The following is a 23,352-nucleotide window of genomic DNA, read 5'->3' as shown; positions in this document are numbered from 1 at the left end:
CGCCTGCGGTGTTGGGGGGCCCGGCGGCTAGGCCGGGGCCGGGCGTCATCTCCGCCGGGGCCTGCGGGGCCGCCGCCCGCCGCCTCCCGCCCCGCACAGGTGGGGCGGGCCTCACGGAGCCCCGGATGCTGCTGTGGAGTGCTGGGCTGCGGGGGAGCGAGGTGAGGAGGTGCGCGGGGCACAAGTCGGCTTTTTAAACCGGTTTTGAAGAATAAAGTGTCTGTCTGCATTTTTTGCAGTCTGACTGAATGTTGCCATCATTACGCCAGCCAAAAATCTGCGCACGTGCTATAGAAAATACAAAACTGCTCAAGCTCTAAATTACTTAATTCCTATGATTGCTAAAATGATGAAAACTGAGACCAAAATGGTTGACGTGAGGTAATGCCGTGCAGTAGGCCAATGCACGTTAGACCTCTTGCAGATCCTGTGCAGGCTTCCACACACTGCGCTTCAGCCACTGCCCTGAATTAGGATTATGAAATTATGTAAATATGTGCTTTTTTTTCATGAAGTTTCATCAGCGGGAAGGAAAGAGGGAACTTTCACAACCCCCATAACACTCCCCCTGTGAAGTACAGAAATAAACAGTCTGGTTTCTCATTACTTCCTAACGTTGAAGACAGAGACACAGGAAACAGGTTTTAAGAATTTCCTCTTTTTTGCTTTTGATTTGTTCTCATCTGACAAAGTGACTTGTAATATACAAAAAAAAGTGTATCTACAGTGTAGACTTGCTGCATGTATGTCTGGATGTTTTTACCAGAATCCCACGTTGTCCAAATTATAAGGCCCTGGGCCATTTGCCGATGTGCACACTGAACTCGTCCAGTGTCATAAATTTAGGAATGGGATATACTTTGAATTAAAAGTGCTAATAGACATTTACAAATATTTGTGACTATCTAAGTCTGTGATGACTCCCCACAGATTTTGACATTTTCAGCTTCAACCGTTCAGGCAACTCCTCGGTCAATTCACGTATCACCGAACAGTAGATGTAACATACTCGCTTTTTGTGGAGGACAATTTATGACTCAGTTCCACCTAGCACAATTCGGGGCATTCTCTTATCAAAGGCCAAGTATTATTTCAGGCTTATTTCCCCATCACCCCACTCTGAACCACACGCCAACCTGCACCTCAACTTGCCAGTATAGGACTGGTTAACCACAAACCTTTAGGGCTTTGTGGTAGGAGATCTTCAAAGGGTGGCAGCAGCTTGTTTCTCGATCAGTGCAGTTGCCTTCACTGCTGGAAGAATGAGAATTTCTGCTACAAGTTGGGAAATAATCAGGAAGAAATGGCTGATAAAATCAACTACTGAGTTAGCTGGTCTTTTTAGGAGTGATCTCTGAGATGTGACGGTGTAAAAAAGCCAATACTGCCAAAGAAGGCATCGGTCAAAGTGTTTCCACTGGGAACAGGGAAATGCTGTGTATTGGTAAGACTGAATACATTCTTGAATGACGGTTGATGGAAAAAGTTGACCCTACGGGACGCTTTCAGCTGACACAATCATCTTATGAAAGCAGGGGAGCCCTTCCTGTACGACAAAGGTGGAAGCGTGTGGCTTGCTTAGTTTAACAAAGGCTAGGAGGGAATATGATTACTGTTCTTCAGGGATTGAACGATAAGGAGGTGGAAAAAGCTGCTTAAAGAGAAGGATAATAGTGAACAGATATACACTGAATATGGCCGAGCTAAAAATTGTGAGGTTTCTAATGATATTTCAGGAAATTCTTGCAATAGAGGTAATCGGGAGAAGAATCTTAATAACGGCAGAACAAGATGAATTTGTTAGGGAGGCTGTAACCGCCTGCAATAGGGAAGGACTGGACTTCATAAACCAGAACACTTCCTATGAGAAACACCCCCTGCCATCTCAGCAGCCCCATGAAGTTCTGCTTCCTCATGCAGAAATTTGAAGCTACCATTGATTATCCCAAATCTGAGGGATGACGGGGTGCTAGCATCTTCTGGTAGCTCATGGATCAGGCGTCTTCTGGTAGTTCTCATGGATCAGAGGTGACAATGTGTGGGGGGAATCGGTAATGCTTACGGATAATCGAACATTTGCAACAACGGACGGATGTCTCCAGCCAGCTGTGAATCAATCCTGCTCTGGTCCCTCCGTCGGTGCAGCTGCAGGAGCGAGGACGAGGCTGGTGCTCCGCCCTGTAGATGGATGCTCTAGCATGGGTTTGGCAGAGGCATGCATATGGGCAGCACGTTGGTTTATAGATGTACCATAAGACCTTGTCTTTATTGTGGAGCTTTCTCCCCTTCTCTACTCTGAAGCTGTTCTTCACAAAATAGCTTTCTTCAAATGAGGGCAACACTGCAGCTGCCTACAGCAGTTAGATTTAGGTGATAGCCTGGACTGATGGTGTTAGCAATGATGCTACATCAGCTCAGTCTTTACCCTCTGTCGTCTGTCAGGCCAACCAATTTAAATTAAAAGCCTCTCCATAGTATTTTGTACATTCGAGTGTTGATTTATGGGCAATGTGCAAGGCAGGATTCTAGCTAATTTCTTAACGAATCTCCAAATGCCCAGGGTTACCGCTTCTATCAGTGAGTTACAGTATCACTTCCCTCATATTGCTATCCACAAGGGGACAGTCTTTCCATCTCTTACCACCGACTAAAACCATTTAAAAGTTACCTCCTTGAAAAGCTATCATTCAATGAATTAAATTTAATTTTTCTTTAAAATAAATGTTTCATGCTGTATAAAAAGTTCCGGATCTTTGTAAACTATATGATGTTACTGTATTTATAGAGCTAATCATAAGTAAAGTTAGTTTAATGAAGCTAATGACTTGAAAATAATGACTGTGCGGCTACAAGACAATCAGTGCAAAGCACAAAAAAAAGTTTCCATGATGCTCATTGAGATATCCTTGGAAAAGGATGTCTTTGCCTCTCGTTCAGCTTTTTTGATTGCTCACTTCCATTTCTTTGACTCTATCGTTCGAATAATATGATAAATATAATAATGACATAATTTTTAATAGCATTTTAGTGGGAGACCTTTTTCACACAGAAAAATGACTAGAATTATTAGAATTTAATTTTATAAAATGTTGGGTTATTACAACATCACATTCATTTTCATTGAATACTTGTAAATTATTAGTGTTACTTTTATAGATATGACACATTTTTGCTTCTTATCTGAAACGTTCAGTTTAGGAATAACTGCTCAGTTTACTCTCGGCATACTGGAGGACTTTGGGCAAAGAAGATAATGCCATATTTTTTAATTCTCAAAATGCTCACACAAGTTTGGGGATTCACCTCCTAGTTTGCTTTAGTGTGGTGTATTACCCTGATCTCTCCTGATGAGTCAATGAATTTTTACAGCAGCTGACATTTGATACAGCCAAACCCCTGCAAAAGGTGGGCTAACTCTTCACTGCAGTTACCGAAAGTACTGTAAATTACTCTGAATGCAGGAAGGAACCAGAGAGATTCTTCAGCAGTGTATTTCATGCAAAACATCTAGCATAATCTTGTCACTAAGCCTGCTTTGGACATTCTTGCAAGCAACCATTATAAAAAAAACAGTTAAGGAGATGAATGTAACTAAAAACCAAGGATGAAGAAACAGCAGCGTCCAAGTACAGCCCTGTTTCTGAAACATAATGGTACCGTTACAGATGCCACAGCCTCCTTAATGAAATAAAGCTTTCAAAATATTGCAGAGGTTCAATGTATTTCCATTTGAAATTATTTTGATGGAATATTAGAATACTAATGCAATTACAAATATTAGCAGCATATTCATGCAAGTTTTCCTGAGCTGAAGGTATAAGCTAAAAATGGTAATGAGAAGAAAGAGCGAGGTTTAATTTGGATTTAAAATCCTCAGTACTAAATCACTGCTCGTGTCAAGATTACTCACTGAATAGATTCTGTTACGTGACTGAAGTGAAACTCTTTGCTTTCATTAGTGTTAAGATAAAACCACTTCTGAGTGGACAAAAGTGAGGTAAATTACTCATGATAGGCAAAACAGGGTTCACTAATCCTTAAATGAAATTTCTGGGCCAACTGTAAAGTATTTTAGTTATTTAAGAGACGGGATTCACTGTTAAACTGGAATATAATTTTTAAGATTTCATCGGAGAGCAGGGCAGCGCTCTGAATCAGAATGACTCAAATGTGGGGCTACTGGTGAAAACTGTTGAAAAGGGATTGCGATGAGGTACCCATTGTTTATAGCTGCTGATGACCTGGTTCGGAGTTGTCGGGGCTTTTAATTTTATTTTCCTTAGTAATAGAAGTCATCATTACTTGCTGGGTTAGCTTATTATCTTGAGTTAGAGTATCCCTTGATACTTCTGGATTCAAAGTCACGTCTCTGACCTACTGATAAGGAAGACAAACGTTAGCAGAACAAACAGAAGTAATCCAAGCCTTACATCAGGGGTCCTGACCCCTTCAAAAACTTAGAACTGAGACCAATAAGGAGACGAAACAAGTGTTGCCTTCAGCCCTGTCCCAACATCGTTGCTCTTGGACCCACAGAAGTTGTTAGCTATGAATATTTAGTAATTTGCTAGTAAAATTGTCACTCAGCAACTTTAAGAACACTTTTTAAAAATCAAAAATGTTAGAGTTCCCGTATCAGTAAAGGTAGTCTTTCTTCTGCAGCTCCTTTTGCGAAGTATGATTTTTTTCTGAATCTGGAGCAGCAGAAGGAATAGCTGTTTTAAGAGACCACGCTGACTGCCATCTGTATAGTTAATAAAATCCTGATTATACCTGAAGTTGGCTCAGAAAAATTCAAAACATTTATTGCAGGGTCACAAATGTTGTTTTTTCCCTTAGCTTGAGCCTGCCTCATCTCTATTACTGAAATACCAGTACACTGTAAATGAAAACTGCAATTTCTGGAGAACCAAACTTTTGACCAGTTCTAGTATCTGAGCGATCTACTGCTGTCAGTCACTCACTGTCAGCCTTGCTCACTGAACAGCCTGAGAAGTATGAGCTTTAAATACATACGCTCCTCCCAGAGTCACTCTGACTTCCCCGTTACTCAAAACTGTGCTTTCTTTGGGTTGCTGCTTAATTGTCTGGTCAAGATTTTCAAAATCGTTATTCAGTGTTACATTTCTAAATTAATATACAGGAACTTAAAAAGTTGTCTAGCTGCACGAATGCTAAATGGAAACTGCTGGACCCTCAGAAATTTAGTAATTAATTTTGTTGCCTACATACAGCTTTAGAAAATAAGATATTAGAAGCTAATTCTTTAAAAGATGCGTTTACCCTCCAGCTATTTTGTAAAGATTACTCTAATGTGTTTTTATCACGTAGAGATGTTTGAAATATTCTATGTGCTAGGTTGCCAGTAGTTACCTGTGTGGAGGGGAGCAACAAGATGAATGACATCTTTGGGCAGGCGGTTACTGACCATGGGGAGTGAACTCTTGCAGCAGACGCTGCGCAGCCCGGGTGAACACCTCCAGCTGCATGCTCGGGAGTTTCCGCACTGCTCAGAAGTGTTTCAGGTGTCTCAAGCACTACATGTATCTCTTATTTATATTAGATTTGCATTTTTTGCCATTCAAAAGCCATCAGAATGCACATAAAACCAAAAAATTACGAGAGCGTAGTCTAAGGTGCCTCCCGCCTAAGCGGACAGTTGCTCTGGGAGAAAAGGAAATTAGGTTTGATATGACTCATCAAGACTAGTTTTTCACCTCTGTGTGCTTACTAAAAAAATATTTATCCCAGTCTTTTTGGGCGTTGACATCGTGCCACTTGTCTGTAATTTCGCAATTTCACTCTTAGCCTTTTTTTGGCTACATGCTTTGCCCATCTGCGGGATGCGAGTTAGCAGCTTCTGTTTTTTCTAGGTTTCCAGGAAGTTTGTCAGGTTGTCCCTCCTATGGCCTGCAGTCTCTTCTCTAAATTTAATAAAAAATAAGTGTTTTGTTACAAATTACCGAATAAGCATTTTGTGACTCTGCAACAAAAGTTGAAACATTTTGTAGTAAGAATAGGATTCATTGGGAACAACCAGACCTTAAAAATTACATGGGTGTTAGTTTGGTGGGAGAAAACATCTTCTTAGAAGAAAATGCTAAAATGATTTTTTTGATGCAGGGTTTTTTTGTGTATTTCCAGGATTATATTCATCTTGAAAATTATTATTTGAATAAGGAAACTACTGTAAAAGAAAACTGAAAGACAATTATTTAACTATTACTGATAAAACTGTGTGTTACCATGATAAATTGAGAAAAAAGGGAATAAGGTTTTAACAGAACATGTATGAGAATATCATAGTGCTGATTCTTTACTCTATTACACCAATTTTATTAGATGGTTAAATAAATTATATTGGCTCAAAACTAGGTCAGGCACTATATTCCTAGCGGAAACATGGCTGCAAAACTTTAGAAAATATTATTTATTTTGAAGGCAAGTGAGTCTGAGTAGATAAAACAGTTCAATGCAGGGAATTCAGGCTCGCTCTGCAAAAGGCGTGCAGTGCACGCTGATATTATTTCCTTCGTGTTGAGAATGTGCTCAGCTCAACAAGAAAAAATAAATAAACACTTCTCGGGATTTAGATAGTTTACGGGCTGAAAGCCAGAGACAAGGGGCCATGGTATATAGGAGACACACCCCCAGCGTGTGTACGTACACTGCACGTGTGGAAGGGTGGTGCAGGTCAGCGCCAAGCAAAGCATCCAGGCACGCAGCAGCGGGAGGGGTGCTGGGGAGAGGAGAGCTCACGGGAGCGGGAGGCAGTGAGGGCTGTTTGCCCTGGGTTAGTTCAGAGGGACCGGCAAGTGTTGTTAAAAAATCCATGTGCCAGTAACGCGTCTCTTTGGCCGTAGTGAAAGCAGTGATTATTTTAGGAGAGATTTGGTAGGTCAGTGGCTGGAGAAGGGAGAATATTTTGTGCAGAAAGTACTGCTAGCGGTGGTGGGAAGGGCTGCAAGAATGGGGCAGGGGAGAGATGCCGACCGGTTCTGTCATGGCAAAGTCAAGAAGTCGAGGCTGATAAACTAGGGAAAACGAAGTCTGAATATGTTCAAAAGAGGCAGCACGATGGTCACAGTAACAGGTAATGTCAGCTGATGGAAGAGAAGCAGGATGAATAAATGAAAGATAGGAGGATTTCTGTAACCAGAGTGAGAGACAATTGAGGCAGAGAGAAATACTTTAGTTACAAAGACAACTAGGAAGGATTGATTCTGAGACGTTACAGAGAAAGAAATAACATTGCTTATTTCTCAGGTATATGGATAGTATGAGAAGACTGATGTGCAAAAGGGAGAGGCACCCAATAATTCGCACAACCCCACCTTTTCAGTGGCTTCCTGGTTTTCTCTCGTCCCTCCCTCTCCTTTTTCCTTCTTTGCCTGCCTTGGCTTCTCCTGCCCCGGTAAAGGTACTACATCGTAGGAGTTAAAAAGGTATTACATTTATAGCATCAGCAGACACAGGGAAAAAAAAAAAGGAAAAAAAGTCAAGTTTTATATATTCCTTACACTAATCAAGACGTTCGTCTCTCTACAGAGATTTTTTATGGCCTCAGGTTGCTCTAGTTAGGCTTCATGGACATTTCAAAATGCAAAGTTAGCTTAAGGTATAGTACGAGTCATCTGTAGCCATGGGAAGCCCTTGGACTCAGACATCTACAGCAGAATTCAATTTATTTTCTAGTAGAGTTTATGCTGATGTGCATGTATTATAAAAGATAATTTAGGGCTAAAATTATGCTTTATTTTGGTTCGCACATTGCAAGTTACCTCCTACGTTTACCTCCCATATCTCCTGAAGTGAAGGCATCCTGGTCAACAGCATCACTGCCTATCTTCTGGTCTGCTCCCTGTTTTCCTAGCCAAGTATCGTATGTCTGACTTCCAGGCATTGCTATCCATGAGAAACAAAATCTGAAAGTGCCCTTACTTAGGCACTTGGAAACAGCAGCCATCTAATCGCCTACCCTGTTCTTTCCTTGTGGAAAACAGGTCTGCAGGGGACTTTGCCACAGGAATCCATATTATTTGGGGGGGAAAAAAAAAAAGGAAACATCGCAACATCACAAAAAGAACCCTGGAGTAGGAAGAGAAGGTGGAAATATAAGTTATCATCAAGTTATAAGGACTAGGAGGGGGATACTAAGTACATGTGCTTATTCTGATTTTTCTTAGCACCTGTAGCGTCAGGAGCAGTGTAGACTGAAGGGGCTGATTGATCTCCAAATCATGGGAACAGGGAGCAGAAAATCAGAGCGGATGTAGAGGTGAGGGACTGAATTCATCCTCGCAGGGGCCTGTAGGCACAGTTTATGGGAATTATTTCCTATAGCATGTTTAGAAGATCAAAATGGAGTATGTGGCTTAGAGAGGTCACATACCAAAGGCCAAGCAGCCATGACAGACAGCTTTGATGGGAAGCTTTTACATACTCTTCACACTGCTTTTTTATCTAATAATGGAAACAAAGAGGAAACCATGCAAGCAGTCTGCTTATAGATGAGCCTGAGAACACACAGGCTACATCTGTATCACCTTTAGTGATATCTTTAGTATCACACCTTTAGTGATACCTTTAGATTACCTTTAGTAGAAATACCCATATTTCAGTTCAAGTTCACCGAGCAAAGCTGTTGGAGGGGTAAACCAGCAAAGATGCTCCATCTACACTGTAGGCGTTAGCTTATGTCCACTAACTTGGATTTTGTCAGGAGTGAAACCACTCACCTGCTTCCTCCTGTCTCCATGTGTCCTGATGCAGCCGGTCCTGCTAGCTCCCATGCTGGATGCTCCTCTTCCTCAGCTGGACTTGCCACTCCAGCCCCGAGGTGGCTGTCACCCCCTCACAGGCAGAGTCGAGGACACAACCCTGCTGCCTGCGGCAGAGCCTTGTTTCGAGGAGAGACACCAGTATCTGCTGGTGGCGGTGTTTAATCCTCGGAGTCTTGATTAGCAAACTGTATGGCAGCTGGCAGCTCCCCAGAAAGGTCAGCTTTCCAGGGCAGGACTCTTCTTCTGCACCCAAGAGCACCCAGCTACCTACCAAAGCACCCAAACCCTACCCAAAGGGCAACATGAGCATCCATCCTCTTGTTTTTCATCAGGAACAAGTGATGCTGGCAGGGAGGTCCTGGCGAGGAACCCTCACGTTTGGACTGTACTGCTCCGCTGTGAAATTGCCCGGTTCCTCTGACCGTCAGATCTGCTGGACCCATCTCCAGTCCCCGTTGGTCATGGGGCGCAAAGCTGGGACTGGGCTGGGGGCCCTCAGAGCTGGGGGCTTGGTGGGCCCCTTTTATAAAGGCTCTTACAATTTGAACTCACTGTCTCAAATTGCCCTCGTGGTCTTGGTTAGTGCAGGTTATCTGAATGACTGTTCGGAGCAGGGAATAGTTTTAAAATTATTTTTTGGTGACTGTTTTCTGATTTAATGGAGGTTGCTGGTTTTATACTTGTTTTCACCAGTCTGACTGTATTTTCCTAAATATCAAAATCATGCAGAGTTGTGTATAGACCTTTTTTATGTATCATATCAATCTATTTAAGTGAATAAATAAATAAACACTGCCACAATGGAGTATTAGTGAAAGATTGCGTCGATGCTATTAGGAGTAGAAATATTTTGGAAGTACCACTATCAAATCATCTGTGAAAATGCCATATAGGCACATGCATACACAACACCCACAGACAACATTCTTTCCTTCGGATAAATGTCAAAAATACAGACGTCTGTTTTCATTTAAGTACCTGACATATTCTTCAAATCCACACTGTGCTTGGCAGATACCAGAGCATCTTCCATTAATCCTTAAAAGATTTAAATAGCATTTTATTTATATTTAGCATTCTGAAAGCACAAAAGAGAACAGTAAGAGTATTCGATGCCTAGATCTTACAGGCTTCTTCCTAGAAAAGACTGCTACAAGAATAAAACTAAATTGGTAGTAGCTTAATCTGTTGTAGGTAATATAATTTATGTTGCTATGTATCATGTTAATGACTCTAAAACAATGTGCACGTTATATTTTTTTCACTTGCAATTTGGGATTCTCAGAATAGGAGATGCAGAGACAAGGATAACCCATGTTTTCTGTAAGAGATTCATAGAAACTGAAAAATAAGGTCTTTTAATAGTTCATTATAACTGTTTTTCTTGGCTTAAGTGTAGGTTTTAAAAAATGGTGCTCATTGTTTTGCTTGTAGTTCTTTCATGCATGGACAATCATGCTGATGATGCATTTACTTCAAGTGAATTTTCCAATTGAAAAAGTGCTCTTGAGTAGTTTAAGTACTATGAATCACCAAAAACTCATCTAAGTCCCATAAAAGCACTGGCTGCAGAAAGCAGCCCTGGAAAGAAGACATATTGGGGTTGTACTGCATGATTCAGCTAAATGGAAATATATTTTGTCAACACAGAAGAAGTTGAAGAACCTAAGAGTTCTGTAAAAATGAAATTATAATCTGCTAGAAAGACAGAAATTAACTCTGCTGCAACCCCCCAGTTATATCCCTCAGTTGTTCCTTGCTGGCCTGAAACAGAGATTCTAGACGCGAGAACTCCAGCCCTTGAAACACAGGATTTTTGAGAGAGATATTTTATTCCTCATCTCTTTCTCTACTTTTTATTTTGCTATTGCCTGGCTTCCTTCCTAGTTTCCCTTGTCTGACTGTTGGAAGCTATCTTTTTCCTGTTATCATTGCCCGCACCATTTGGACAACTAGTGTTTCTGAGACAATGTCTTGTTAGTATGAACAAATGCAATCTATTTATTTCTTACGTAATAATATTTCCACTGAAACAACTTTGAGTCATAAGTATTTGTCAGGGAGACATTAGTGATTTTTAAGTTATTATTCAGTTCTTACGTAGTTTTTATTTAAGTCTACCTTTGAAAGCAGATAAAACTATTCAGTAAATCACAGTATTCAAGCTTTTCAAAATTGTAAAATGTTTAATAATAATTTCAAATTGTTAAGCTATTGCCTTAGAATTTTTTTAATTTATGATATAACTTAAGGTTACAAGTTTTTAAAAGTAATTTAAATATGCTGAGAGTTTAAAAAATTTTAATGTAGCTTTCTGTATCTTGGATAGCCATGTATTGCCTCAAGTGAGCAACGCAAGCGTAGGGGGTTTCCTTGCGTTTGGACTTTCTGACAGGTTCACAGGTCTTGGGGTCTGGCTCCGGTCACAGACTGCTGAGCCCATGTGGTGCTCCAGTAAGTGCTGAGAGGCTCGCTGTGGTCACGGCATCTTTTCTGCTTGCAGTCACATACGCAGCTGTAGGTTAGTTGGTGCTGGAGCTTCCATCTTGCCCTGGTGAAAGAAAATAATTTTGCCCACATGCATTCACAGAAAACTTTCATTTAGATCGTTTTTCCAAGATAATTTGGATACAGGTTAAGATGTTTAACATGAGCTAGGGGAACTTGCACGAGTGGTCTGGGCGCCAGAGACAGGGAGCACAGCCAAGCCCTGGCCATCAGCACTGGCAGGCTGCCATGGCCCTTCCCCGAGCGATCTAGGGTGATTGTCTCTGGGACAAACTTGTTTTTTTAAAAAAAATGAAATTATGCGTCTACAAAACGCGAGGGTTTGTTCCTTCTATGTCATCACCTCTGGCACCCATTGACACGAAGCATCTTGTTCCTGCCATCAGTTTGGTTACCTCTCCTTGGGAATGTGGAGTAAGAGTGCCTGAAATGTGCTTTTAGGGTGGAAGATACCTGAGGAAATTTAATGGTTTATCCCATGTTTTATTTTTTGGTGACATCATTGATTCACAAGCCAGTTAGCCTTACTTTGGGGATAAGCATTCTCCTGCTGTTCTTTGAAATAAAACACTTTGTGAAGGTGAAATGTAATTAAGTCGTTCACACCCTCTGATGAGCTGTTAAAACAGTAGCTGTAGAACAAGCAGGAATAAATAAATAGTCTTTTAGCCTCTACAGCTTCCTAGGCAACATGGATGATCTCTTCCCCTCTAAAAAAAAGTAAAAAAATCTTGGGGGAGGTGTGGAGGGGAAGGAAGCTATATGAACATGAATGTTTAGTGCGCACTGAAGAGAGACGTGACAGAGGATGCATTTGTACCACAAAGTTATGAAATGATCAGTGCTCACTTCTAACTCAACCTAATCCTCTTGAAGACATGCCTCCCTTAAGTAAAAGCTCTGTTTTAAATCAAGAACATTTTCTTTGATTTACAGTTAAATCAAACTTCCATCCAGGTACACACACACACAAAGGTGGAAGAGCGATTGGGCACATCGTTTGAAATACTGATCAAGCAATTGAATGTCATTTGGAGAGACGGTAAAAAAATGAGAAAGGCCCACGTGCCTTGTTTAGTGAAACAGACTCCTGCAGCAGGACACACAGGTTGTACACTTGCATGACAAACTCGCTTCCCCTTCCAACAGAAAGCAGATAATTAATTTTGCATTTCTAAAATGTGTCTGTTCGCACTTTGCCCGGAAACTTTTTACATTGCCACAGAACAATCCAACAGTGTCAAACTGGAGCTTTCTCAGGGAACACCATTCTGCTCAATGTTATTTTTGTTAACCTTCTCTGGTTATTTGTACACCAGAAATTTTGAAGTCACTGTTAGGACTTTTTAAAGGCGTATGGCCGAGGGAGCTGATGATGTGCTGCCCGGTCACACGCACAGCTCCCATTTTCCCCATACGCTACTCTGTACAACTCTGCTTACCCTGTTTTCACAGCTGCCTCATCCATCATCTCCCACACCCTTCCTGGGGTTTCCACCTTGCTTATCTCTCCAACATTGTGCTTCGTGAGGCGTTGGCAGGACCTGGTGTAATGGGAGGACCAAAGAGGTGAGAGAAGCCAGGATGGGGGACAGGGGGGCTGGTGAGTTGTTAGAGAGAAAATTGAAGCAGACTCTGAAACTTGACTCTTCTGTCCTTTACAGACTACAGTTGTTTGTGCTATACTGGGGGCATGACTTTTCTTAAATTAAATCAAAATCCGAGAAGTGACCTGCCTCAAAGACGACTTTGTTGCAATTTGGAGTTTGTGGTTGTTTAGGCTGAGGAACAAAATTACTTCAGACTACTGCAGGCTGTGGCTAACCAAAGCAGAGCTGACAAGTCGACGGTGGTGCTGTGGTTGTGGAGACTGAGGCAACCTCAGTGGCTGTAGTTTATGCACAAGTGTGTGCATCGATATTTTCTCTGAAATAAGGATAGTTAGCACTGAGGGAGTGCTCCAAAGCTCTTCTGGAGCCATTGATCACGCACATTACAAAGCACATAGGAGCGTGTCAGCTTAAAAGAGTGCTGCTTGATGACCGGTGGAGTTGACCAAATCTCACCTTCCGAAGAAGCTAGAGATGAAAACAAATAATGAAATGTGTGGCAGATAAGTTAAATGGGATAAGCCTGGAAAATGATAAACCTCATGCTTATCTGTAGAAAGCAGGGAAAGGAAGAGCTGGAGACTTATGGAACAAATAATCAAACTAGCTGCAAGGACAAATTGGATTTGTCAAGTACAAATTGTATTAAACCAGCGTAATTTCCTTCTATGACAGGATAACAGGCCTTATGGATTAGGGAAGAAGGAATAGAGTGCATAAATCATGACTTTGGGGAGACTCTTGTCACCGTTACACGTGGAATCCCCATGAGCAAGTAAGGGAAATACAGTCTAGATAAGTCAGTCCAAAACCATTTTGAAGACTAAAGGGAATAATTAGTAGATCGCTGTCACACTGGAGCATGTTTCAAGGGGGAATGTCCCAGAAGTCTGTCATGGACCTGGTAATACTGAGTGTTGATATTCCTTCAGAGTAAATTCTAGTAACAACACTGCTGATGAAATAAAGAGCATATTTGTTAAATTTGCAGAAGACACCAAGCTGAGAGAGCTGCAAACACTTTGAAAGGCAGAATTAGAATCCAGACTTTACCCGATATCTTGGAGAAGGTGATGAGAACAAAATACTGTGCAAGTTCATAAGGAAAAACCCTACACTCAGCAAGGAAAATCTGCACTCCAAAACCCACAAAACTGGGAATAGCTGAAAAGGCATAAAAGTCATGGAAGATCTGGAAGTTATAGTGTATATGAGTTAATGATATGGCAAAAAGGTAAACATTGTACTGGGCTGTATAAAAAAAGGTATTTTGTCTGCAACGTACATGAAGTTTTCTTCCTCTGCTCAGTGCGAGTGTGGTGTTCAGCTGGAGAACAGTGTCCAGTTTTGAACACTTGGAGCACTTAAAGAAAGATGCAGGTGAGGTAAGGTGGATCCGTCCATTTTCTTTATTCTCCTCTAGACTCTTTGGCAAGATTAAAGGAACCCGGCTTGCTTGATCTAAAGAAGAGAGAAATTAAAGCAGACATATTAACCATCTTCAAAAACATAAATAGCAAAGAGGGCAGGAATAACCTCGAAGAGGACAACAATAACCTGTCAACAAACAGAAAGGAGTCTACATTGCATTAGGAGAGATTTAGTTTAGGTATTGGGAAATGTCTGAGAGCAAGAACAACAAGGCACTATTACGGGTTATGTAGGCAGATGCTGGCATCTTCATTGTTAGAGTTAGGATCTGGTTAGCAAACATTGCTCAGGAAAGATTAGGTATAACTGATGAGTGGATAGATGGTCTTTCCAAGTCCCTTCCTGTTTATGATGACTCTATGTATGTGTTGGATTAAATATCAGTGTAATAAAAGAACCTCAAAACAGTCTTCAGCCACTGGATATAGGATTTCAGTATCAAAACATCAATGTTATAATTTCCTGTCCTCGGCAAAGTAGAGCAGGAACTGGCCCTTTGCATAGGCAGTGTAGGCATCTGGTTAAACTATCAGATCACCGAGTCCAGCAAAACAGCACAGTCCTGCTCTCTGTGCTGCTTACTCCAGAGCCCAGAAAGCCGGGCTGGAGAGGGCAAGGTAGCCAGACTGAGCTTGTGCTGGGGTGAAGGACCCTTCCCAGGAGCATCGTCTCTATCCTTTGGAAGAAGAGGGAGTGTCAATACCTTGGCTCCAGTCCAGCACTGTCCTTTTCTTTCCTTTTGCTTTTCCTGAGGCAGGAGTAGAAATACGCTTGTATGTTGCTCACCCTGTTGAGAAGCCCGTGCCAGCTTTGCAGAAGAGGGAGATACCATTCCCAATAAACTTTCACTCTGACTTTCTCAACAGCCAGAATTTTAGCAATTCTTTGGCTAAAGTCACCTTTGTCTGGGGAATACAGACATCTCAGAAGAGAATTGGAGGATGTATAAAGTCCTTCCTTGTGATCGTGTGTTGTAAGCCAACTGGATTGTGAATTGAAGGTAATTGGATGCACTGATATAATGAGCTAAAGACCCATGTGACAATTAATAATTCTATCTAAATAAAGTTCTAATTCAATATTTTTGGTAATGTAACACTAAATGTAATAGAAGAGAAGAATGTCTTCTTTCTCAGCTTTTCACAGACGAGTTAGACTAACGCTGAAAACTCCTGCCTGCATGCTTAGCCTGACTTCAGCAGGGCTGTTGGCAAGTATGTGAATTTAAGCAGATGGACAGGCATGGACTTACAGGGGGCACTAACGTGTCAGTACAGTAAAACCAACACATTCTTGTACCACATGATGTCCCAACAGTCATATAACTGTACAGTCCCTTTGCATTCCCCCATTTTGATCAGTTGCAGGTATGCAGAGGTGCAAGTCTTCGTAAGTACAGTAGACTTCTTTCTTGAAGTCTAGGATCACTGAGCGGTGAGCACCTCTTGTCGTTATAAGTGGAGGCTTTTCAACAGAGTTCCCGCCTGTCTTCTGGAGCCAGAAACGTGGTAAATGTAATGCAATAATGTGGGACTCCTCAGGACAGAGCTATCACAGCAAGGGCTAAAAAAGCAGCTGAACCTTTGTGGTTCCACTGGGCCCTTGGTGGAATCACAAGACAAAAAGTTCAAAGCCCAAATTGATTTTAGGTTTTTGAAGGACCTATTTGGTGATTAAAGATTTCAGGTTTTCACAAAAGCTTTCAATAATCTTTCTAACATCAAAACTCTCTCAGAAAGATGGATGTATAATGGATCAATAAGAGGAATGATTTTTGCATTGCCAACCTGTTCTTTGCAGTCACATGTTAAAGATGAAGTGGAGATATTTTCTGTCAATCCACGGCTTTTGAGAAATTACTTAGCCTCCACTGAGTCACTTTTCTTTGCTGCTATCCTATCATTATTAATTATATATAAATAATATAGATGCTTCTCTCACACAAAAAGGAACCCAAATAGCATATTAAGGCTCTCCAGGCTTCAGTTCCAATCTTCTATCACTTTCTGTGCTGTGTAAATGAATTCTGCTCCCCTTAAAGGCAAGGTTGAACACATACAGGTCACAAATCAAAAATGGTCTGAGGTGCACACTTCTGGCTCTTGGACAGCATTTCAGCAGGCACAGATCTGCAGCCCACACTGAATGGCATGTGCTAAATTCCTAATCATGTTGTAGCTGTGATGGTCTACAGACATGACAGACACGACTGCAGGAAGAAAATGATGCCTTTTTTTTTTCTCTGGGAGCAACTGATATACCTGGAAAAATAGCCAAGCTTTCAGGCACAAATTTCTCTGCAGATAGAAAAAGCTAGAAAGCTTGTCTGTGTTTTTACAGCCAAATCAGCGGGTCTAACCAAAGACATCATCTCTCCTGACAGATTTGCCTCATGGCAGCCTGGATGGCAGGGCTCGTCAGTGCTTGCTGGTGGTGTGTGCCGGGGCTGTGCCGGCACCTGCTGTGGGCGCCTCCATGGGGACTGCGGTCCCCCGGACACGGTGGGAGAGGGACAGGGCAGGGAGGTGGCAGCAGGAGAAGGGAGAAAGGGAGGAAAGGAGGAGGGGAGGGAGGAATGGAGGTGAGATGAGAGAGGAGAGGAGAAGAGGAGAGAGGAGAGGAGAGGAGAGGAGGAGAGGAGGAGGAGAAACCTCACGCAAAGCCCAAGGAGAGGAGAGGAGAGGAGAGGAGAGGAGAGGAGAGGAGAGGAGAGGAGAGGAGAGGAGAGGAGGAGGAGAAACCTCACCATTTGCAAAGCCCACCTCTACTCTGCAAATCCCCATCAGGCTTTAATTTCCTCTCAGCCCTCAGGCACCCCAGCTTTGCCCCTAGTTTGGACAACGTCCCTGCCATCTCTGTCCAACCAGCCTTCAGCCCCATTGCTGTTCTTCCATCTTTCCGGCAAGCCCACTCACCACCCCAGCAGCAGCAGTCGGCCAGCAGCCGCCGGCTCCGTGGGTACCCATTAGCAGCCATCGCTTGCCACAGACGCCAAAGATGAAAAAGGAGAAACGCCACAGCTCTTCACTGAGTGCAAGTTCAAAGTTCTTCTTTCCAGGGAAACGCTTAATGAATCAAAGTCTCAAACAGAAGAGAGAAATTATAGCAGAATAAATCATATCACTGCAAGATTGGTTCAAAAGTGCTAAGAGAGGCAACACAAAATATGAACATTCCTTCTTAACACTAAAGTAAGGGATTTAATATTCCAAAAGGAGTCTAAGGAACTATTTTTAAAAAGGGCAAACGTTTTAAGTCACCTGCTACTTTTGCAGGCTTGGTGACTTCACCTTCTGAACAGTTTGCTCAAGTCCAGAAGTACTTCAGGTCCTGCATTAACTAGACTGTATTTCCACAAAATATGGCCTAAGTACCCCTTTTTTGACCTCCTTTATATATTTACTTAGACTTGAACTTGTGCTAAATGTGGAACTGTGAGATTTTTAAATGCTGAGTCAAGCTCATAATGAGAAAAATAACAGAGGTCGTAAGAGGAAGAGTCCTTTCTGTAGTTCCTTTGCAGTAAAACCGCTTATGGTAAAGACTGGGGGTAAATGGTAAAGAGGATATAGAACTGCTGTTTTGCGGTGTGGCTGTATGGGGGACGATGCAGCTGGTGCATACAGAGACCCTGTTTCACCCTGGAGCTGCTTCCACCTCTGCCCTTCCCTGTGTGCTGGTTTGGGATCATGGTGCCTGTACAAAAGCATCGATTTCTACAGCAAGCTGGTGTCCAGGGAGTGAGGCGTTTCACAAGGCGGTGCTGGTGCTCCAGCAGCCGTACGCCCTGGGGACTGATTTTGTGGAGCAAAAAGAGTCATCCCGTGCCCAGAGAAAGGGCTTTGCCTTGCACACACCAGCTCAGCACCCTAGCTGGTGCCTAGGTCCTTTTATTCAGGAAGCCAAAGCAATATTGCCCTCCACTGGTCCTGAAACTAGTTTAGCTGCTAATGTGAGTTGGACAGAATCGTTGTCAGTACCATCAGGGGCACTTTGAAACCAAGACTCGGATTCCTGAGACGTGTTGGTGTTGTTCCATCTGTACTAGGATCTCTTGCTTTTCAGCCTCAGCTGCAGCAGAGACAGTCATTATGAGTGGCGGTGGCATGACTGCACAGCAGGAGGGGTGTACGAGGAGTGTCACCTCCTGCGGGGACCAGTGCTCTGCAGGGGATTTTTGGTCAGGGGATCTGCTACTCAGCTTTCACTCAAAGCAGACAGAAACTTCACTCAGCGTGAGCTCTGGCATTGTCCAACATGAGCCGCCCTAGTGAATGGATTTGCTGTCGTCAAACTGATATTCCCATCAGGTGAAACCTGTAGGTCCACTAAACATTTCAGCGTTCTAAAGCTTGCAATATTATGTTGAAAACCCATGTTTTCAACTATTATGTCTGCTGATTCTCACTGCTGGCTGAGGAGGAGGCGAGAAGCCCTACTTACAAAACCTCTGGGCACACCCCGAAGGTGCCGGTGCTGGCTCCAAGGCCCCCAACGAAGCCAGCGTCACTTGAATAACCCAGCCAAACACCAGCGTCCAACAGCTCTATGCTAACAGCAAGAGAGATTAAATAATTCCTGTCGCGCTTCGAGGACCGTCCGAGGGCCGTGCAGGCAGCGCTGGCCTCCGCAGGCTGCAGGTTTATTCCTCGGGAGTGTGGTGTGAAGGCGTGTGGCACCAGCAGGTTTCACCTGCATGCTGGTGACACGGAGGAAGCGTGCCAGATGATAGGTATTTTTGGTACGGTGAGCAGCAGTGAGTTGATTAACAGCCCTGGCATTTGAGTGACCATAATTAGGCTTCCCGTGAACAGCCCTTTGAGATAAATAATAGAAATTCACACCTATCTGGGTCCTGCATTTTTTCAGCCTATTTGGGGCAGGCTGAAATAAGGTGTGTAAATCTCCTTGAGCACCTTGGACACTCTGCAGTTGTCTTAAGGAGCTGTGGCAGTCGCTGGCTTGGCCTCCCTAGTTCAGTCTTTTAACCTGCTGTTCCCAGCGTCACCTCCATGAATAAAAATGTTCCTGGTTTGCAAGGCATGCTTCCCGGAAAATTACTCTTCTAAGGACCCACAAATCTTACTTCTGTCTGAGCATGGCTTGATACACCTAGAATAGCTCTCTGAAGTAAGTCCAAGACTGCCGTGGCTGGTTGAAGTTCGAAAGATTTTAATATCGATACACTTACTGTGACTTATCATTCGTAAGAAAAACTTGTTTAATTTCCACCATCAGTTTCTTTCAATGACGTTGGAAGAGGTGCACAAGAGCAGCTCGGATGCCAGAGAGGTTTCTTGCAGAGTTAAGGACTTAATTTTAGAATAATTTCCAGTAAGTCACCAGGAAAGATTAGGGGCTGAGGGTTTTTGCAGGATATTAAGAATGATATCGCCCCTTCCAGAGCTATCTGCAAATCCTGTGCTGGTGTGATAAATAACCCCACGGTTACCGAAAGACGGGGAGCAACCAATGTCCTTGCAAACTAGAAGAGGTCTGTTTTCCAGACAGCAAGGTAGCGAGAGCTACAGTTGTTGTTCTAATGCTGTTAATGGGCGACAGTATGCTAATTAGTCAGATTAACTAAGCGGGTGAGTCATGCACTAACCCTTCTTGAAAGAAAGTGCCCATTTTGAGATGCTAAATGAGAACATAAATGCAATCAGGCATAGAATTCTTGAAAGATAAGACGAGAGCAGACCTGCTTGTTAATGGAGCCAGTGAAATTAATTCTGCTTTGGAAAGGGGTGCACTTTTTCATATTCAGGGTTCGTTTTAATGGGGAAGGGTTCAAAACCTTCAGATCTATACAATGCATTTCACTCATGTCTAAGTAGCTTTAATGACCTAACATAACAAAGATATTTCTGATATTCTCTGCTACGTTTGCACCTTCAGAAATACTTTTTTTTTTAATTAGAGGCATTCAGATGTTTCAAATGAAGACAAAACTATAATATTCTGAAAAAACACAAAGCCCTCTCATCTATAATTGATGGGAAAGTATTAAAAATGTTTATTGTGAATGCTCAAGCTCTTATACTGAAAAACTACAAGCTCCCCACATTTGAGAAGTCGGCATCAATGCTCACAGGCACCACAGATGTGGTCCTGCTGTGGTGCTGGGAGTCATCGCCGAGGGTGAGGAAAGGAGGGCCAGGTGCCCTTCTGTGGGGAAGACCTGTGCCATTTTTTGGTGTGTGCGATCCCTTCCTTTCTCGGTGGCCACCCGCTATGTGCATGTCAGCCTGTTTTAACCTTTTTCTCTTCATCACTCATAATGGTGTAGGCATCGAAGAAACGCAGAAGTGGTGCTAGCAGCCGTCGCACGCTGTCTGGGATACTTTGGGTCCTGTGTTAAAGACAGCTCAGACAGCTGGGCGGCCCCAGCCTCCGGTCTGAAATCCCGGACAGCTTTCCAAGTGCCTGACGTGGCGAGAGGAGGAAGCACGGGGCCCGGCTCCCCGTAGCTGTTCAACAATCACGCCTGCACATGGTGTTTGCTTGTGGCAGCACCTCCAGCGGTCATTTGGGTACCGTGAGGCTTGCAGATGCATGCCGCTGGGGATGAAAGCCACGTCTCCATGCTCGCGTGAGCCAGCGGGGAGGTCAGGCAGTGCTGCGAGGAGGGCTAGCACTGGGCAGAAGCTCTGAGGGAACGATGCCCGCAGGGGTTCTGTGGTCATCAGGACCTCGTGAAAAAATACAGGCCTTACCACGACTACCCTTGGGCACTGCATTCACCATGAAAATATTCTGCCTCACGCTTGTTTTTGAACATGCTCTGTTGACTCATCATTTGCCAGAACTAGTCTTTTTTCTTAAAGATTTCCGACCCTTCCAGTCCGATTTCAAGGCAGCTGCTTGGCAGTAGGACTGCTAGAAGTGCTGGCTCCACTAGTCTGCCTTCTTTTCTAACCCAAGGTTTTTCCAGTGCCACTGCAATGGCCGCCAGTTTCCACCCCAAAGGTGTCTGCACTTAGATGACTGGTGAAGTGATCCCTATATATATTTGCAATTCTCTGAAGTGCCTTGAGGCTTGCAAAAGGCACTATATAAATCAATTAATAACAATATCAGAGGTCAGTCAGCCAATAAGAATACAATTTAGTTTAATGAGAGATAAATAAGACAGACAGAGTGAGAGGGGAAGGGAGCTACAAGGCTCCCTACTTGGTGCCAGGCTCTAAATACGCCAGCTCCTCACTTTATCGCAGTGATCATCAGAAACACGGAAGATAATTGTGTCATTGCCATTTCTTAGTCCAGTGTAATATCTATTACTGGTTTTGATGTCTTACTCAGCTCTGTACCAGTATGATTTTAGGAAGAGTGTACATTATTTTCATGAAAACAAATATGAGCATGAGGAAGCATTTTTCCCTTGCGTGCAATTCCTACTAAAGAATTTACATTCTTCTAATTTACTGGTTTACTGCACCACTTAGTGCACTCCTGAGATGTGCAGAATGTCCTCGCAGTTAAGAATGTGCAGATGAAATTTACCCTTTTTGCACTGAATCACTCACTCTTCCCTTGGAAGTCACCATGCTCTTTCCTCCCTCTAAATCTCCTTTAACCGCTCTAATAAAAGAATAGATTATTCTGCATAGTTACAAAATGGATCCAAAACAGATGGTTGGCAGTTTATTTGGATTTTCGGGTAGCAATATATTTTTGTGACCAGTCTGGTACTAAACAGGTGAATAGAAAGACATTGTTTTACATTTGGTTCTTCCTATTATATGGGACTGTGGATGTAGGAATGAAAATTCTCCATTGTAGCCCCAGACAAAAAGCTGGGCTACATCACCCTCATCAAAGCAGTATTTGATAAGTTGCCAGAAGACGCAGAGGACATGGGGAGGTTACCCCGAGTGGGGTAGGACAGGGGATGGGGGAGGCCTGCGTAGCAAAACGAGGAGGTGTTTTGTGTTTGTGCCGCACCGGTACACAAGCTGCACAGCCTATCGCTGTGTCTGTGTCCGCACGAACCTGTTGGGATGCGCTGGATGATGCCTCAGCCCCGCTGCCCTGGTTGTGCAGCCTGAAGAGCTGTTAGGGAAGGCAGCAGCTCCTGTCCAGCCCCTGCACGTGCCCTTTCTGGGGGTCCAGAGGGAGCTTGCATATTGGTACGGGTGCTGAGAAACGTTCCAAGGCTCAGTATTATAGAAACAGCCATTAGCAGCAGAGCATGAAACATGTATCTAAAGCAGAATAAAGCAGTATGAAGCACTCTTGGTGAACAAGCCCATAGCTGTAGGGCAAGGCTGACTTGGGCTAAAATTTGACACAGTGTAGTGTAGCATCATTACATGCAGAATCGGCTCACCTGGTTATTCCTAGAAACTTCTTTTTTTTAGCTGTGCCTGCACGCACTGCATGTCTCTTTGTCTGGCAGTTGCCTACATCGTGCTCTAACAGGGTACTTGTTCAGACCTCATGCCCTGCGGCCATGGTGAAAGGAGGCAAAGGAGGCAGAACAGACCTTCCTAAAGCTCTTTGACAAAAGCCAAAGCCAAACGGAGCTGACTTCATGCACATCAGCACTTCTGAGGTTGGATCCCCAAAAAATTCCACTTACATTTTTGGGTCCTTTCACGTGCCTCTAAACAGCAGCCTGTGCAAATCTGGGGCTGTCTGCTTCACACTTAGGTAATCCACTTGCAGAAACTCAGATCTGGACATGAAAACATTGCTTCTGCACGGGGGGCTGCTCTTTGTTCCCTCTCCCCCGTGCCAGAAAAAGCCAGCCCTGAACACGGTGACAAAGGATTAGCTCAAGCAGAGGCTAGGCTGCAATGTAAATAGCCAGACAGAGAACAGAATGGTTTCTTTTATCAGACTTAACATCCCAAAGCTCTACTGATTTCATTGTCATTATGGTGGTGATTAATTTGACCCAGAGTACTGCCACCCACTGTTAAAGCCTTTGCTGCATCCCTGTTGATAGCTCTCATGACAGAGATTACAGTCTGCCACTGCGTTGTCCATAATTAGTACTTGTCAAAATGAGATTT

At 43.2% G+C, this 23,352-nt stretch overlaps 1 protein-coding gene across 1 annotated transcript in view; it reads right to left on the bottom strand.

Annotated features, from left to right (window-relative positions):
• Positions 1–17,308, bottom strand: part of LOC103904242 (ras-related protein Rab-8B) — a 50,283-nt gene extending 32,975 nt beyond the window's left edge. The window contains exons 1-3 of the mRNA XM_019473740.1: positions 17,248–17,308; positions 14,187–14,362; positions 13,955–14,093 (exon numbers count right to left, since the gene is read on the bottom strand). Coding sequence (XP_019329285.1) covers positions 13,955–14,093; positions 14,187–14,362; positions 17,248–17,308 — 376 coding nt within the window. The remainder of the gene's footprint in view (positions 1–13,954; positions 14,094–14,186; positions 14,363–17,247) is intronic.
• Positions 17,309–23,352: the final 6,044 nt, after the last annotated feature.

This window comes from Aptenodytes forsteri, unplaced genomic scaffold (genome assembly GCF_000699145.1).
Source record: "Aptenodytes forsteri isolate BGI_AS27 unplaced genomic scaffold, ASM69914v1 Scaffold23, whole genome shotgun sequence".
NCBI classification, from domain to species: domain Eukaryota; kingdom Metazoa; phylum Chordata; class Aves; order Sphenisciformes; family Spheniscidae; genus Aptenodytes; species Aptenodytes forsteri.
The sequence above is the reverse complement of the archived record's forward strand: the minus strand, read 5'-3'. Positions and strand labels throughout refer to the sequence as shown.